This window comes from Helianthus annuus, chromosome 9, assembly GCF_002127325.2.
Source record: "Helianthus annuus cultivar XRQ/B chromosome 9, HanXRQr2.0-SUNRISE, whole genome shotgun sequence".
NCBI lineage: Eukaryota > Viridiplantae > Streptophyta > Magnoliopsida > Asterales > Asteraceae > Helianthus > Helianthus annuus.
This window is the reverse complement of record NC_035441.2, coordinates 16,140,151-16,156,955: the sequence shown is the minus strand read 5'-3', so window position 1 is coordinate 16,156,955 and position 16,805 is coordinate 16,140,151. Positions and strand designations below refer to the sequence as shown.

At 35.2% G+C, this 16,805-nt stretch overlaps 1 protein-coding gene, 1 long non-coding RNA gene and 1 pseudogene across 6 annotated transcripts; 2 read left to right on the top strand and 1 right to left on the bottom strand.

Moving 5' to 3' along the window:
• The first annotated feature begins 3,681 nt into the window (after positions 1-3,681).
• On the top strand, positions 3,682-4,725 carry LOC110875314 (wall-associated receptor kinase 1). The gene has a single exon (XM_022123512.2). It carries the CDS (start codon positions 3,682-3,684, stop codon positions 4,723-4,725), a length of 1,044 nt encoding a protein of 347 aa, XP_021979204.1.
• Positions 4,726-6,976: 2,251 nt separating this feature from the next.
• On the bottom strand, positions 6,977-8,685 carry LOC110875315 (annotated as a pseudogene).
• Positions 8,686-10,620: 1,935 nt separating this feature from the next.
• Positions 10,621-13,363, top strand: LOC110877228. Of its 5 annotated transcripts, none has more exons than XR_002556848.2 (6): positions 10,621-10,797; positions 11,345-11,418; positions 11,505-11,543; positions 12,100-12,276; positions 12,824-12,982; positions 13,084-13,363. It is a non-coding gene; the product is annotated as an uncharacterized LOC110877228 (long non-coding RNA). The 5 variants fall into 5 exon arrangements; XR_004866559.1 differs by adding an exon at positions 11,116-11,195 and having other exon boundaries at positions 12,824-13,363; XR_002556846.2 differs by lacking the exon at positions 11,345-11,418 and having other exon boundaries at positions 10,622-10,797.
• Positions 13,364-16,805: the final 3,442 nt, after the last annotated feature.

Genomic DNA, 16,805 nt, shown 5'->3' with positions numbered 1-16,805 from the left:
GAAGGAGCTGGGCCGGTTGCAGTTGGGCTTTGAGATGGAACACAAAGTGGGCATGAAACTGATGGAATAAAAGATGTGGGTGAATTTGGGCTGGGTTGGGCCGATTGATTTGTTGCATAGGATGGTGATGTAGGATGAATTATATCATCAATAAAGGTTGTAAGTAGCAAGCCTTGAAGATCCACGGTAGCATGTGTGTCCTTGAAAGGAAAGATGGCCTCATTGAACCTAGCATGACGGGTAATAAATATCCGGTTAGTGACCGGATCTAGGCAAAGGAGTCCTTTGTGGGATGAACTGTAGCCGAGAAAAACACATGAAATACTCCTTGGCTCCAGTTTATGCTTGGCGTAGTCCCGTAAATAAGGAAAACTTGACACCCGTAAACGCGAAAATTTGAGTATTGTGGCAACATATGAAACAGGACTTGGAATGGTGACTTGTTCTCTAATACAGGAGAAGGGACACAGTTAATAATATAGGTGGCCAAAGAAAATGCATCCACCCAAAAATTAGTCGGAACGTGAGCATTGAATAACATAGCAAGGCCCGTTTCAACGATATGGCTCGGATGATGATCCGATCGAGTCAGAGTCAAGAAAGTCAACCTTTTAATGACTTGCAATGGATCGGATGGTGATCCGATCGGACTGCAATCCGACACTTGACAATATGTACTTAACAAACCAATGTGCTAAGGATCGGAAAGAAAACCAGTGAGAACTTTTTACATTTTCCTTCTTTTTTAAAGTAACTACACTTCAATAACGATCTCATAAGTCTGTAGCCATCACACGGGGGTTAGTCTACAAAAAACCCACCGGTTGAAGTGTTAAACCTTGCATTGTCGGCCGGCGGCCGGAGGGCAATGGACCCTCCTGACCCCCCTGTAGTTCCGTCCCTGAATATACATGTTTATAACACCTATAGACTAGAATAATAGGGAATTTTTTTATATTTAATCCATATAATACACGAGTTTGTAAGCAAATAGATTTAAAACACATATATGGATGGATGATATGATAAATACCACAAATACTTCTTGAGGTAATTTACCTATACACCCTTTAAATAAATAATATAATACGTGGTAGAGGATCCTGTAAAAAGTGCTCAAAGTGTGAGAAGTGTAAGAAGTGTATTATAACACTATATATAATACTATATAACACCATATAAACACCGTATAACAATATGTAACACCATATAATACCATATAACACTATGTAACACTTTATATCATTATATAACAAATATAACACTATAGGTTGTCTGATAGCATGTCTATGATAGATGTATAGTGTTATATTTGTTATATAATGATATATAGTGTTACATAGTGTTATATGGTATTATATGGTGTTACATATTGTTATACGGTGTTTATATGGTGTTATATAGTGTTATATATAGTGTTATATTACACTTCTTACACTTCTCACACTTTGAGCACTTTTTACAGTATCCTTACCCTATAATACGTAATAAATAATAAATTATTCGGTAACTTTAATTAATTATTTTTATTTGCATGAATTATTTGTTGCTCAAGACTTTAGTCAAGATGAATTCTATTTGAGTCTGTATAGGATATATAATTCGTAGGTTAATAAACAGGGTCAGAAGTTTATTTTGTTAACCGTACTTTGAGTTCTAACTAAAAGAAAAAGCGTCGTGTTCAGTATAATCGAAGAATTAAGCAAGCGTCGTGTAACATGAATAAAATCATATTCTTTTTAATCGTTTTAGGGTTTGTTACATATACCATTGGCGAATCGTCGACGTGTTTGACGGTGTATGAAGAAGGTGCACCGGCATTCTTCCGGTCACCAGAGTGCCCGAGATGGAGCTTACCAAAACATGATTTAAGGAGACAGTCTGCAATATAGGGAGATGTCAATCAGCCACACGTCAGGCCGGTGAAAATATCTGGAAGATCGCACATTCTGTATTGTTGATCTCCGGATTCCCTTTCCAGGTAGTATACATTGCTTTCTTTATTTTATAGTACTCGTTGATTCATTCGCGAATATGCTATGCAAGCTTCTGTTTTTTAGAAAATTGTTTTGATTGATTCTTACTTTTATATTTTGTTACGATGAATATGTTTGTATAACTCATATTAGGAGTTACACTAGTTGTAAAAATAAGTTAGTTTTTACACACATACATTTTTACAAAAATAACTTTAAATACCAGAATTACTTTTTGTTCATGTCTTAAGCAGAAAAATCCAAACCCAAAGACAGCATGTGGAGCATGAAATTATACACCATAACAGACATTTAATAAATTTAAATACTAACTACGTCGTAGAGGTCTCACCATTAGCAGCAAGAAGAATATCATAAAGATCATCTTGTTCACCTTCATTCATCAAAGAATTTGTGTTCCTTATACTTTCAAGCTTCATAGTCACTTCTTTCATGCTAGGTCTGTTTTTAGCTTGTCGGTCAAGGCATCTACATGCCACGTCACATGTTTCTTTAAGCTGCTCAACGGTTGCCTCCTCTAAAACTTGATGATCAACAATCTCAAGCAACAGATCGTCCCTCTTTGCCTTCGTAAAATACGTTGCAAGATTTGTATACTCTTCCAATCTTATGGTAACAATGGCCTTTAATCCTGAAAGGAGTTCTGCAAGAACCACGCCAAAGCTATACACATCACTCTTATCAGTTAGTTTACCTGTTTGGAAATATTCAGGGTCTAAGTAAGCTATCGTTCCTTGATCTAGTGTACTGGCAGGATCATCACCCATTAGGATTGCCTTTGACGAACCAATATCTGCAACTTTAGCGGTGTAATTTTCATCCAACAGAATGTTAGATGACTTCACATCTCCATGTATGATGGTGATGTAGTGAGTAGTACGATAATGAAGATCAAACACGTTGATACTGTGAATACCCGTGTCGTTCTTTCCCAACCCCAAAATTCAACCCAAAGGGCTCGGAATTTGAAGTGAAAAAACTATTTTCTCAAAATTCAATTCTGATTGATCAAATGACTAGGGCAATACATAAATAGAGACAGAAATTCGAAACGGGCCTAAAAAAGACAACGGGCCAAACACAAGCCCAAAAACAAAATGCCCAAAATACTTGAAAAAACATAAAAATGGAAAAAACTAATAGAAATAAGTGTTTTTTTGGCCCGGACGATGACCCGCGGTTTGCAGCAAGATAGAGCTCGTTCTCCCGTTCGTTTTGACTGGTCACATGCCCAAAACGGACCCCCATAGCCCAAGTTAGAGCCATTTCAGTGAAGCCCCTTTTGTGACGCGATCTTGGGCCTCCAAATACAGGATGGCCCGCTCTTCCACGCTTGGGCCCGCATCACCGTTTAGCATGATTATCGCTATAACCCGCTTAATATGTCTACAACTTTTTTGAAACCAAACAACCTCATCACAATCTGTTTAGATAAATGTAATACATGGTTTCTTTTTATGAAGAAGTTCTGTTGCTATGAATTTTTTGCAACAAAAATGATACATGAGAATTGGAGGGAATGCATATGGACAGTTTGTCCATTTTTTCCCCTTCTACAGGGATCTCCTTTCACTTATGGGGTTGAGTCGTGGGTGTATCTTGCCAGTTTTTTGGAAAGTTTTCTGTTAAAAGAAGTAATGATAATGTGTTTATATCTCAAACAGGTATAAATTTTATATCCCTCATGCCCTGGAAGAGGAAGGAACTCCTTAGAGAAAAATTCTTCCAGCAAAATGTCACCCTGATATCAGAAGATAAACCAGAAAAACTATTGAAACTTTTTTCATCTAAAGAGCTAGCAAAAGCGACAGCAAATTATGCAGAAAATATGATTATTGGAAGAGGTGGTTGCGGCATTGTGTACAAGGGAATACTACCAGATAAGCGTGTGGTGGCAATTAAGAGGTACAAAATATCAGACCAACAATTGGACCGAATTATAAATGATATTATAATTCTTGGACAAATGGATCACATGAACGTGGTGCAGCTTTTAGGATGTTGTTTGGAAACTGAGGTCCCATTGGTAGTTTATGAATTTGTTTCTAACGATACACTTTATCATCATATTCATAACAAATCAAGCGGCGGTGGAAGGTTATCATGGGATAGCCGTTTACGGATTGCACATGAATCGACTGATGCACTTGCTTATCTTCACTCAGATGCTAAGATGACCATCATACATGGAGATGTGAAGTCATCTAACATTTTGTTGGATGAAAATTACACCGCTAAAGTTGCAGATATTAGTACGTCAAGGGCAATCCCAATGGATGATGATCGTTTCATTACACAATTTGTAGGGACGATAGGTTACTTGGACCCTGTATGTTTCCGAACAGGTAAACTAACTGATAAGAGTGATGTGTATAGCTTTGGCGTGGTTCTTGTAGAACTCCTGACTGGATCAAAGCCCTTAGATATCAAAAGATCGAGAGAGGATACAAATCTTGCAACATATTTTACGAAGGCAAAGAGGGACGATCGGTTGCTTGAGATTGTTGATCATCAAGTTTTAGAGGAGGCAACCGTTGAGCAGCTTATAGAAACATGTGACGTGGCATGTAGATGCCTTGACAAGCAAGCTGAAAACAGACCTAGCATGAAAGAAGTGACTATGAAGCTTGAAAGTATAAGGAACACAAATTCTTTGATGAATGAAAGTGAACAAGTTGATCTTTATGATGTTCTTCTTGCTGCTAATGGTGAGACCTCTACGACGTAGTTAGTATATAAATTTATTAAATGTCTATTATGGTGTATAATTTCATGCTCCACATGCTGTCTTTGGGTTTGGATTTTTCTGCTTAAGACATGAACAAAAAGTAATTCTGGTATTTAAAGTTACTTTTGTAAAAATGTATGTGTGTTTTAAAGGCTAAGAAACTTTAAAACTTTCAATAGTTTCATGGATAGTTATTATAGGGTACTATTAGACTAAGGGGTATGGAGAGCCTCATCCCCAAGGGGATGGGCCGCCACGTCGGCGCCACGTAGGAGTGGCTTGGAGAGGATGGATCTAGGGGGGTGGGGGATGAACCCCTTTGTGTATATATATGTATGTATGTATAGGTATATGTGAGAGAAGGAAGGAGGAGGGAGGACCGGCTACCCCGGCTGTGGGGTGCCGGTTGTGCCGAGCCGAGCCCAGGGGGGCGGTGTGGGGGACCGGCGCCGGTCCTAGCCGGGCCTCAGCCGACCCCCATACCCTTTAGTCTTAGACAGCTGATGATACTGTAAAAAGGTGGCAACTTTGACCCATTTTTGGGTGACCAGGTCGCTTCCAACGAGTTAACTGGGTAAATTATGTAAAACTGATTAAGATGGAAGTATTATTAGTTTATTAGTGTGAGCCATGGGCCCACCTTTGGTTTCTAGAGTTTCTAGTATTATCTATTTTTTATAATCGTTATTAGAGTTTCTAGTATTCTCTATTTATTGTAATCGTTATTGAATGAATGAGATCATTGAGTCTTTCACCATCAAAATCAAAGCTATAGGGTAGGGTTCTGGTTACCTTTTTTCTTCTCCGTCGCGCCACAACAAAAATAAAAACACTAGCCGTCACCACTTTAGAAAAACCCAAGACGGGGCGGCGTGCCGCTGCCGCCCTGTCCAACCGCTGTTCATTTTAGTTTTCCGTTAGTTGAGCAGGCCAATCAGCTCAAAAATGTTGGAATTATTTAATCAAGAAATTTAGTCAATTTAGAAAGTCAAAATATCTTTAAGATAGAAGTCAAACTGTGGTTTAGAAACCAGATTTGGGATTTAGTCAATTTAGAAAGTCAAAATATCTTTAAGATAGAAGTCAAACTGTGGTTTAGAAACCAGATTTGGGATCCACTGATACTGCACATGTTTTGAGTCTAGTCTCCACTGAGCCTGCTAACAGATTTGGGTTGAAACCGGTCAGGTTCAATAGAATTATTTAGATGGTTTTATAACATCGAAATACACTTTGGTTGACTTTTGAACGATTTGACCCATTTTGTTTTTAGTTGGTTTTTACGGACTCATGCGGAAGTAAATGGGTGAAAATTGTCGCCGACCTCAATTGCAGGTCCTGTAACTATATTTTCGTATCTCTATTCTATTGTTCTTAATGAGTTTCACTATGCTTATGTGGTCAAAACCCAGATCGGACAATACCGTTCAATTTTTGGTTCATGCCCGGTTCAATTTTTTTTTCTTAGATAAAAAAAGTTTGTCAAAATACACTGCTTAGGTGTTTGATTATACGGGTCAAACTGGTCATACTCGCCTGTGATAAGGCAAACAGGTAGTTTGTCAAAATTCGACTTTGGCTCTCATACAACCCATATTGGCTCTCATACAACCTGTATGACAATTTTTTAGTCCTATCATCTGGCCCATTTGACCTCCTATCACTCCTATTATACGGCTCGTATGGTTCATGGCACATGAATAACACTTTCTTGTATATATTCTATTATTTATTCTAAGAGAAAATCAAAATGTCTTTTTTTTCAAAGCATTAGTGTCGAAAAATTTGATAACATGTGAAGATGGTAATCCTCGTGAAAGAAAAGATATAATCTAAAGTTAAACAATGAAAATGAGACCTTTAAAAGAAAATAATAACCAACGCTTGCGACCCCTAAAGGTGACACTCAAAAGAAAATTAGGAAAACACACAAGACAAAGCGTGAGATTCTAACATCACACAAGACTACACGTGCCAAGATCCTAAGTCAGCGAAAGTACCGGACCAGGTCGTACATATGACGAATCCCTATTGATCTCACACACTGATAAACAAAACGTCACACGACTATATTAGACTCAAGGTGAAACAATGAGTGTTTCTTGTGAGAGAACGCGATTTTAAATCCGAGCCAAATCTGTGTTTTCTCTTCTGGAAAGCGTCATATAGATTTGTTGAAATGTATATTTCAATGTGTTGATGAGTTACACTGATGAGCTATGTAAACCATTTTTCAAAGTCAGCCAGGCATTTAATAATAAAGAGTAAAATTACTTGATTGTCTGTCCACATAATTCTGCACTCGGGATCCAACAGTAGACAGATTCTCTAGCCCAAACGGAACTACAACAGCTGCCACATTATCCATACTTCCTCTTTCAAGAGCGGTATCAACAATGCAATCGGCTAATGAGTATGAAGGACTGTATTGTAATTCCAAGGGGAAGGAGTATGCAAGTCCCATAATAGATCACATACATCCTGTGTGCCCAGCTTTTCAAGAACACCATCAGAAACAGCCACCAAATAACTATCATTACCCGTCAAAGGTTGCCAATCGGTCACCTCAGGAACAGATATAACACCAAAGCTTTTAAAGGGCAAATCGCCAATAGAACGTGAAACAGCCAAGTTGCCATTGACTCGCGATACACCAGCCCATTCAGAGACATAACCACCAGCTGCTTCTACTCGAGATCTTTCATCAACCCTGTCGGGATGGTGGTCCATTGTTAACTCTTTCGCAACAAAATGGGGTAAGCCCCCCAATTTAACATTTCTATAATCTTTCATGCGTATAGAAGCACCCTCGCGTCTTCTCTTTTCATACAATCTCAATAACGTAGCTTTAGCCTCATGAGGAGATTGAAACATCTCAGAGCATAGGAAAGCCTTTGAGTCTCCAACATTCGCAACTAAAATTTGACTATCTGCAATTAATATTACCGCTGCAGTGGAACCAGAGTTGAAGTTGTATATAGAAGCTTCCTTACCAAATGCGGCATCAATATCATCAATCGCCTTCAACAAAGATTCCTTCAAAATTTCCAAGTGAAAATCTTCACTAAATATTTTTGACAATGTAAACTTAATCCTTCCGATATGCAGCACATAATCACCAAGTTTCGCATCAGGCATTTGAGAGGCATAATCATGTCCCCCCTTATTTGGTAACATTCCCTTTGATATGTTGGACAAAAAAGAAAATGTGGTATCCAAAAGAAACGAAGTATGCAGCGTGAAATATTCCAATAACATTTTTGAAGCCATCTCACTAGCTTCTGCGCCATTATGTCCATCAAAAACTGCGACAATGGCAACTGATGTGTCTCGAATACCATTAGCGCCTGCAACACATGAGAAATAAACCATACGTAAAACGTCTTAATGATTATGAGAAACACAATACTATCTTCTACATTACTTCGAAAGGATCACATGACTTGAGAAGGCAAAAATAGTTCCTAGCATTCCTACCTTGTATCTTTGTGTCGTACATGAGTATGTCATGTAAAAACTAACTTATTTTTCCAACTAGTGTAACTCCTAATATGAGTTATACAAAAACATTCATCGTAACAAAATATAAAAGTAAGAATCGATTAAAACAATTTTCTAAAAGACAGAAGCTTGCATAAGCATATTCGCGAATGAATCAACGAGTAATATAAAATAAAGAAAGCAATGTATACTACCTGGAAAGGGAATCCGGAGATCAACAATACAGAATGTGCGATCTTCCAGATATTTTCGCCGGCCCTGACGTGTGGCTGATTGACATCTTCCTATTGTAGACTGTCTCCTCAAATCATGTTTTGGTAAGCTCCATCTCGGGCACTCTGGTGACCGGAAGACCGCCGGTGCACCTCCTTCTTTATACACCGTCAAACACGTCGATGATTCGCCAATGGTATATGTAACAAACCCTAAAACGATTAAAAAGAATATGATTTTATTCATGTTAACCTCGTACACGATTCTTTCTAATCAACACGATGATGAGAAGCAAAAACTGGATATGCAATCAGTTATACACCCTGATTAATAGCTTCCGAATTTTTTTACTGCTTGCTTAATTCTGCGATTATACTGAACACGACGCTTTTTCCTTTTGTTAGAACTCAAAGTACGGTTAACAAAATAAACTTCTGACCCTGTTTATTAACCTACGAATTATATATCCTATACAGACTCAAATAGAATTCCTCTTGACTAAAGTCTTGAGCAACTAAGTCATGCAAATAAAAATAATTAATTAAAGTTACCGAATAACTTATTATTTATTATTATTTTATTTATTTTAAAGGGTGTATAGGTAAATTACCACAAGAAGTATTTATGGTATTTATCATATCATCCATATACGTGTTTTAAATCTATTTGCTTACAAACTCGTGTATTATATGAATTGAATATAAAATAAATCCCAATTATTCTAGTCTATAGGTGTTATAAACATGTTTACGAGTTGAATATCGAAAAAAAAGTAAAACATAAAATTCTATATAATCCTTATCACACCAGTAATACTATTATAATCTATACATTCATAATTCATTAATGTTATCACACGGGTTGAGAAAATATAATCTATAATCAAAGGAAGTATAAACTATAATCTTATAAAATTGTGTAATACCATTAATAAATGCAATAATATTATAATCTTATCACACGGTTGAATATGAGTATTTGTGATGTGTATATCAATTGTTGCATAAATTATAATATTATTTAAATTTTTTCGTGTGATAAATTCAATCTTATTTTTATTTGTTTATAAGATTTATACGGAGATGGTATATTATATATTTACAATTATAATAGTATTATATGACGTCTTTGTTATAACTATTTTATAATATTAGAAAGTTTGACCAATTAGAAGTACCAAAGTATATATATTGAAACGGGATCTGAAGAAAATGCCCTAAAGTGTGAAAATGGTGAGAACGATTCCTGTAGGACACGTGTCGTGGGTGCTGGTTTTGCATTAGATCTCAAAATTGATTACATTAATTTTTGCATTTATCACGTTATGCAGAGATAGTTTTGAGACACCTGCATGAAAAGAAACAGTTCCAACCTAATTTTGCATTAGATCTCAATTGTATTGTATAGTTTATAAACTTTTATCTATTGAAAACATAACCAAAGAGGAGTTAGCTCAATGGTATTTTGATGTGTCAATTAATAGTGCTCTGTCGAGAGTTTGAGTTTCGCTCTAGATTAGATTTGTACATAAGTTGTTTTAAAAAAAATATATATACTGAGAATACAAGAAAAAGGGATGATTACTAAAATCTCAAAGTATTAATCCCAGACATCTAAAAATAGTTATATGCTTTTTAATTCCTACATCATTCAACCGATACATATAATATCATTATAAAATATTTTTATTACAGCACAATTACCAAAATACACAACTATACATTTCTATTCTAGTTTTCTATAGTTCTAAAAATGTCATGATTTATAATTTTCATGTTCATTAGAATATTCTTCGAAAACATAAGAAGGTACCCACTCACCCACTCTTAATTTTGTTTTTCCAAGTCTTAATAAGTTTCTTATTTTTTTAAAGGCCCACCAGACTTTATTACCAAATCACCACTGGGCCCATTAATTTTGTTTTTTTCAAGTCTTAATAAGTTTCTTATTTTTAAGGCCCAGGAGACTTTATCACCAAATCACCACTGGGCCCATAGCAAGGCACTATATAGACTAGAGGCCTAAAAAATCTATACATATAATAAAAGAAACCTACTTTGGGACACTTGTCACTCAATGAGGACTTCTTTGACTCTTTTACCCGCTCAATGCTAGAACCGGGTTATGTAACCGGGTCATACGGTGATCCATGACTCGTATCTCATTCAAAACTAAACTCATTAATCGTATTATTCAAAACCTAATCTTCTCCACCCCACAAACAATCTTCTCCACCGTTGTCTCCCACGTCACTAACACACAAAACCCTAATTTCTCTTTTCACCATACGCATCGTCGATCCAGCAGTTCATACACGTCTACAGCAATGCTTCACAAATGATTCAAGTCCGCCAAATGGTAAACATTTATAGCCGATTTATGGAAAATCGTATTTTTACGGTTTCGATTTTTACTATACTTGCTTATGTTTTCGTTATTTGATTGATTCAATAAAACAACGATGAAATTAGCTACATCTCGGATTAAGTTGATGAAAAAAAAGGAGTACAGATGATGATGAAAACTGGCTCAGTTGCTTGAGACTAGCCAGGACCATACTGCACGAATTCGGCTATGTTGTTTTATTTTATGAATATGGTTGTTCACCTTATTGATAATTACCGTATTTATTAAATTAATTTGTCATTATAATCATTATGCTTAATATTTTATTAGGTTGAACATGTAATTAGGGAAGAGAATATGGTGAGTGCATATAATTTGATTGAGATATACTACGAACTTAGTGTTACTTGGTGAGTTTGGTTCTTTTTATAACATTTGATTTTCTTGTTTTATTTGAAAGTTTGTTTGATTGTAGCTCTACTTTATTTTAGAATAATGATTCATTATTATATTATTTGAGTTCTTGGTTATTAAGTGGTGAGTTTTTGATAATATTCAGATTACTTGCGAAATCAATTTAAGAAGAAGAATCGGGACTTAACTTGAATGTTTAGATATTGGAAGCATCAGTAGGTCTGATTTTTGTTTTATCTTAATTCTTAGCCCTTTACCATGGCTGGGTTCAACTCATGATTCTGTTGTTTGTTTTGTTTTGGCAGGTGAGCACTTGATGGGAAAAGAGACAATATAAGATTTTGGTAAGAATTATATATAGCCGGCTAAGGACATGTATCAATATTCTCATACGCTTTTGACCCATTTTGAAGCTGTTCATGTTTTCGTTCAACTAATAAATTCTTTGTCCATCTTTTAATGATAGTTTAATCTGTGAAATATGATTAAAAAAGAATATTAATTCTTTGGGTAAAATGGTTTATAAGCTCCTATGAAACAAATTAGACTTTTGCTAGCTTTCTACAAATGTAAATTTGCAACTGAAAATGAATATCTTTGGATGCATTGGATGCGAAAATTTATAAGGAACATCATCAAAGTGGTTTTTGCTACCTAATTTTATTCAAGGTAATTGTTGCTTTTTAACCCATGTATGAATTCGTTGATTTGGATTATGTTTTATAAAGAAAAGAATTAACTTAGAAGTTACAAAACTTGCTAATAGTTTTATTAAAAGATCAAATTATTATTGATATAACATAATTTTAACCATGTCCATTTTGACCTGAACCTGTCTTGACCCGATAGTGTAATCAGTTCAACTCATTTGGCATTTGTTTTTGAACAATGGTTTTACAGGACAAAATTGCTACTCACGTGTTCCTGAGCTGCTTATAAGCGTATGTGCATACCATAACGCAAGACGGATGTTGTACATAAACACAACCGAAACACTCGAAGAACGACACAAATTCAAAATCTAAAGAGGGAAAATGTGGATCGAAGAACGACAAAAAATCAAGTTTTTAGGTGATGGTAATGTATTGCCTTAAGTGCATACCAAATAAATATGAGTTTAAATGTATTATAGCAACAATATTTTTGCTTAAAATAACCATGAAACTAAAACTGGCATTTTAAGTTGTTAACCCACACGTACAGGTATCCCAAAGGTCTTATCAAGCCTGAGTTTTTAATGTGTTTGTTGAATTCATCGGTGTCATCAAACAAGATTTTCAAAATTTATTTATTTCTATCTTTGTATGCTTTTTAAAATTAATAACAACTATAGTATTTGCTTTTAAACTGTTAAAGTGTTACATGAATCTATTAAGTGTTTTCAAAATTAACGTAAGTTTAGGCTTATTTTACATTTTAGGATATGTTTTATAGTTATATCGTTTTTATTATTCAACCCCGTGTAATACACGAGAACTTATTTTTCGAGTCATTTCTTTTAAGATTAATTTCTACTTTGTGTGTGAATTTCTAGAGTGTGACACTTTGCTATATGATCATTCTACACTCTACTCATATGCCTAGAAAGTACTATATCTTTACATTTTTCTTTTGTTGTTTGCAGGTGGATCTTAATACAAGGAGGTTAAATTTACAAGTTGTAAATATTAAAGTTGACAGTATAGGAGCACTGAAAGTTTAATATACCATTATTTTTGTCGATGTTTGGAATGTGAATAACCAGGAGCCAAATTTGATAAAAATGACGGGAAGCCTAAAGTTGGTAGGTGTACTCCCCATGGGATTATTTTGTTTAGAAGGTATTTTTTTTTTGTTAGTTATTCTTATAAATTAATCATTTTTAATTGAATTTCATATGGGAAGGGGATGCGGCAACTGAGCAACAAACGAGCTAAGACTCTCAATTCATATATATGTTAGAGTCGAAGCGTGTTCATTAAAAAAAGTTACAACGGGTCATTTCCTAATGCAAAAATGGAAAACTATTGCTCGACATGTTTAAGATCAAAACATGTCAACGTTTTTTATATTTATCTGGATTATATTTGTAGTTCCATTTTTGTCGTTAGACTTATGTAATATATTTAACTTTATGTTATACACTTTTTCTTTTAGTTTCAATCAAGACCCTTAAAATGTCATAGTATTGTTATGTGTTAAAACCTTGTGTTACTTATATTAGATAATGATGGCAATTTTAAAAACAAGACAACCAATGTGGAGTATAAGGACTTTTTTAGTGAAATTTGAATCATTGGTTGTATTTTTTTACCTATCATGTGTGTTTTTAAGTGTATTTTATTTATATTAAATTTATTTCCATTTACTCTTAATTTAATTTAGACAAATTTAAAATATTTTCATTTGTTAAACCGCGTGTATACGCGGGCTCTAACCTAGTTAAAACATACAGCAAACCAGAGGTGCACAAATCCGATAATTTTAAAAACCTTATCCGATCCGGATAAGTCAACTCTCGGTTAAAACCGGTTTCAAAAAAATCCGGATCGGATTTTATCCGAATCCAAGGTTCCAAAAGGTTGATCCTATTGCATCCGGATCGGATTGGAGAATCCGAATTTTTTAAAAAATCCAATAAAAATCGGGATTTCGGATATTTTAAAACTCAAAAAACACATATTCGTAAAAGAACATCAATATATTTTTTATTTCATACATAATTCATAAAAACGCAGATTCGTCAAAAAACATAAATTCATTAAAAACATAGAAAAAAAATAATAAAACCATAAATGTATTTTTTATTTGATACATACTTCATAAATGTCTTCGTTGTAGTCGTCTTCTTTGTCTTTCATAGTAGGAATCTTCATACTTGGTTCATTCTTCATAAGCTTCATCGTAAGCTTCTTTTTCGTCGGATAGTGGAATCGTCGCTTCTTGATCTACTTCATACTCATGGATTTCTTGTTCAATGTCGAGTTCGCCTTCGAGTTTTGAAACATCTTGCACACGTTCTGTTGCATCCAAATTATCCTTCAAGCAAATGCACATTTCTATAGATTCAGGTGTGAGCCTCATTCTTCGAATAGATAAAACCCTGCCACTAAGAGAAAAATCAGATTCCGAAGCTAGTGTGGAAGCTTGGACGGTTAGTAGGTCACGGGCCATGGCTGATAGAACAAGATATTGGGATTCCCTCCCTTGCCACCAAGACAGGATATTAAGGTTTTCAAATTCTTCTTGTTTTAAAGTGGAAATAAAGTCGGTTTCAATATACCTCCCAAGCTCGCTACTTTGTGTGTTTCCCCGAGCCCATTTACAATTTCGTTTCTTAAAGTATTATATAAATTTAGCATCGGGTTCCTACTTGTACTACCACCGCTTGAACCCGAAGCCATTGATTCGTGTATGTTTGATTTAGAACCATATTTATTTAAATAATGATCAAACATATTTTGAAAAGCCATGTTAAAATCTTTTTTTGCATTTCGAGAAAAGAAAGGGTCCTCTTCGTGCAAATTTAAATCAACTATCGCTTCAATTAAAGTTTCAACGTCGGTAACATTAATGGTTGGGTTTATGGCGGAGGCACAAGTAACAACAAGAGCTATTTCTTTAAAATGTTTTTTAAATTTTTCTCTCATTGGTAAAATCATTTGTTCAAATAGGGGGCCGGAATATTCAAATTCTTTTAACTTGTTACACATTAGATATATTTGTTGAAGCATCAAAGAAGAAGTGGGATAACAAACTCCCAATAAACACGTAGTTGCTGTTTTAAAAACTTCAAGCATTGCCCAACCCTTTTGGACAAGGTCATTGTGGAAGAGTTGTAAAGTATCACTTTGTCTTATGGCGGAGTTAAACATTTTTCACGTCGAGTTCCACCTAGTAGGTTCATCCCAATTTGGACCTAAAAAGGTGGAATTCATTTGCTTACATAATTTTCTGTATTGTGTATATCTTTTTTTTAGTTGTACTAAAAACTTCACGTAACATCACTTTAAAATTTTCTTTTACATCTTTTATTCCTTGGACGTTTAGTCCGTCTTGCACCACCAAGTTGATGATGTGTGCAACACATCGACTATGGAAAAACACTCCGTCACAAAATGGTTGGCATTTTAATTTTAATTTTAATTTTGAACCACATTTGTATTATTTGAGGCGTTATCAAAAGATATTGAAAATAGTTTATCTTGTAATTTAAAAGTTGTCCTACACTATCTAAGATATAAAATAAGTTTTCACCAGTATGTGGATTCCAAATAAATCAAACGCAATAGTACGCTTCATCATTTGCCACGTCTCGGGTTGAACCCAATGTGCAGTAACACAAAGGTATGATTCCGGTATACCATGTGGGGCCGACCAAACATCGGTGGTTAAGTTAACACCGGTATTTAAATTTTCAAAATATAAAGGTAAATGTCTTTTAGCTTTTTTTCCACATTTTAATACCATCACGTCTTAAAGTAGAACGACTTACATGAGCGTAACGCGGTTGGAGTGTTTCTTGGATCATCTTTGTCAAACGCGGGTTATCGAAGTGATCAAATGGCAATCCCTATTGAATGACGAATTGTGCCATCTTATCACGAACCATCTCAGCTTTAAAGTTCCAAACACCTCCCTCGTTTGACATTTGAGCTTGATCTTGAGCCAGATCGTTTCTCAACGCCCTACAATGCTTCTGGATACGATTTCTCAAAGTCGAATTTCCCGTAGCACCTATATTCTTACCACAATGTTTGCATCAAGCCTTTTGTGACCCATTCGACATTTCACATAAATCAAACTTTGACCATATATTTTGGTTCCTCGTTGTTGGTATAATCCCCACCACGTTTAGCTCGCTTGTGGAACCACAACCAACGAAAGCTTGAGTGGTTGAGTGCTATCATTTGCCATGAGTAAAAAGAGAATGAAAGTGATCGGCGTCGATGTACCGATCAAAGATAGAGAGAATTGTTTTCCTAAATACCTTAATTTCGTTAGGGCAAGTAGGGTGTCGAACCACGAAGAGCTTTTGGTTAGTTTTTAGACTCAATTGATTCATGAACATAATGTAAACTTGATTCTTTGATTGAGTTGTTTAGTTTAAGTAACTCGCAAAAGTAAAACCTAAATTGATTGATTTTATCACAAGTAATTAGGAGATGGTTACACCAAGGATCGGGTTGCACGTTCAATAAACAATCTAGTTCAATAGCACATTAATCACTACATAGACATAGTGAAGTTTACCACATTCACACATTGGATAATCAATGGACTCTTCAATCAAACAACAACTCTTTTAACGATTCTAGACCGAATAATTTATGTTGTAGGATGAGGTTATTATCAATTATCAAAACACTATCCGACGCTATCAATCAAAACACCTTGTTCTCTAATGATAAACACCAAATAGAAGAAACAATGTTGTGAAGTGTTCAAAATTAGGGCTGTAAACAAACTGAACGTTCAACGAACAGTTCGTGAACCGTGCGGCGGGAAGTTCGTTTATGTTCGTTCGTTTAATAAACGAACGAACATGAACAAGAAATTTCGTTCGATTAGTTAAATGAACGAACATGAACAGAGGTCTCGTTCGTTCGATTGTGTTCGTAAACGTT

Excerpts from the sequence above, each read along its gene's own strand:
- LOC110875314 (XM_022123512.2), top strand. The coding sequence starts at position 3,682 with ATGCCCTGGAAGAGGAAGGAACTCCTTAGAGAAAAATTCTTCCAGCAA.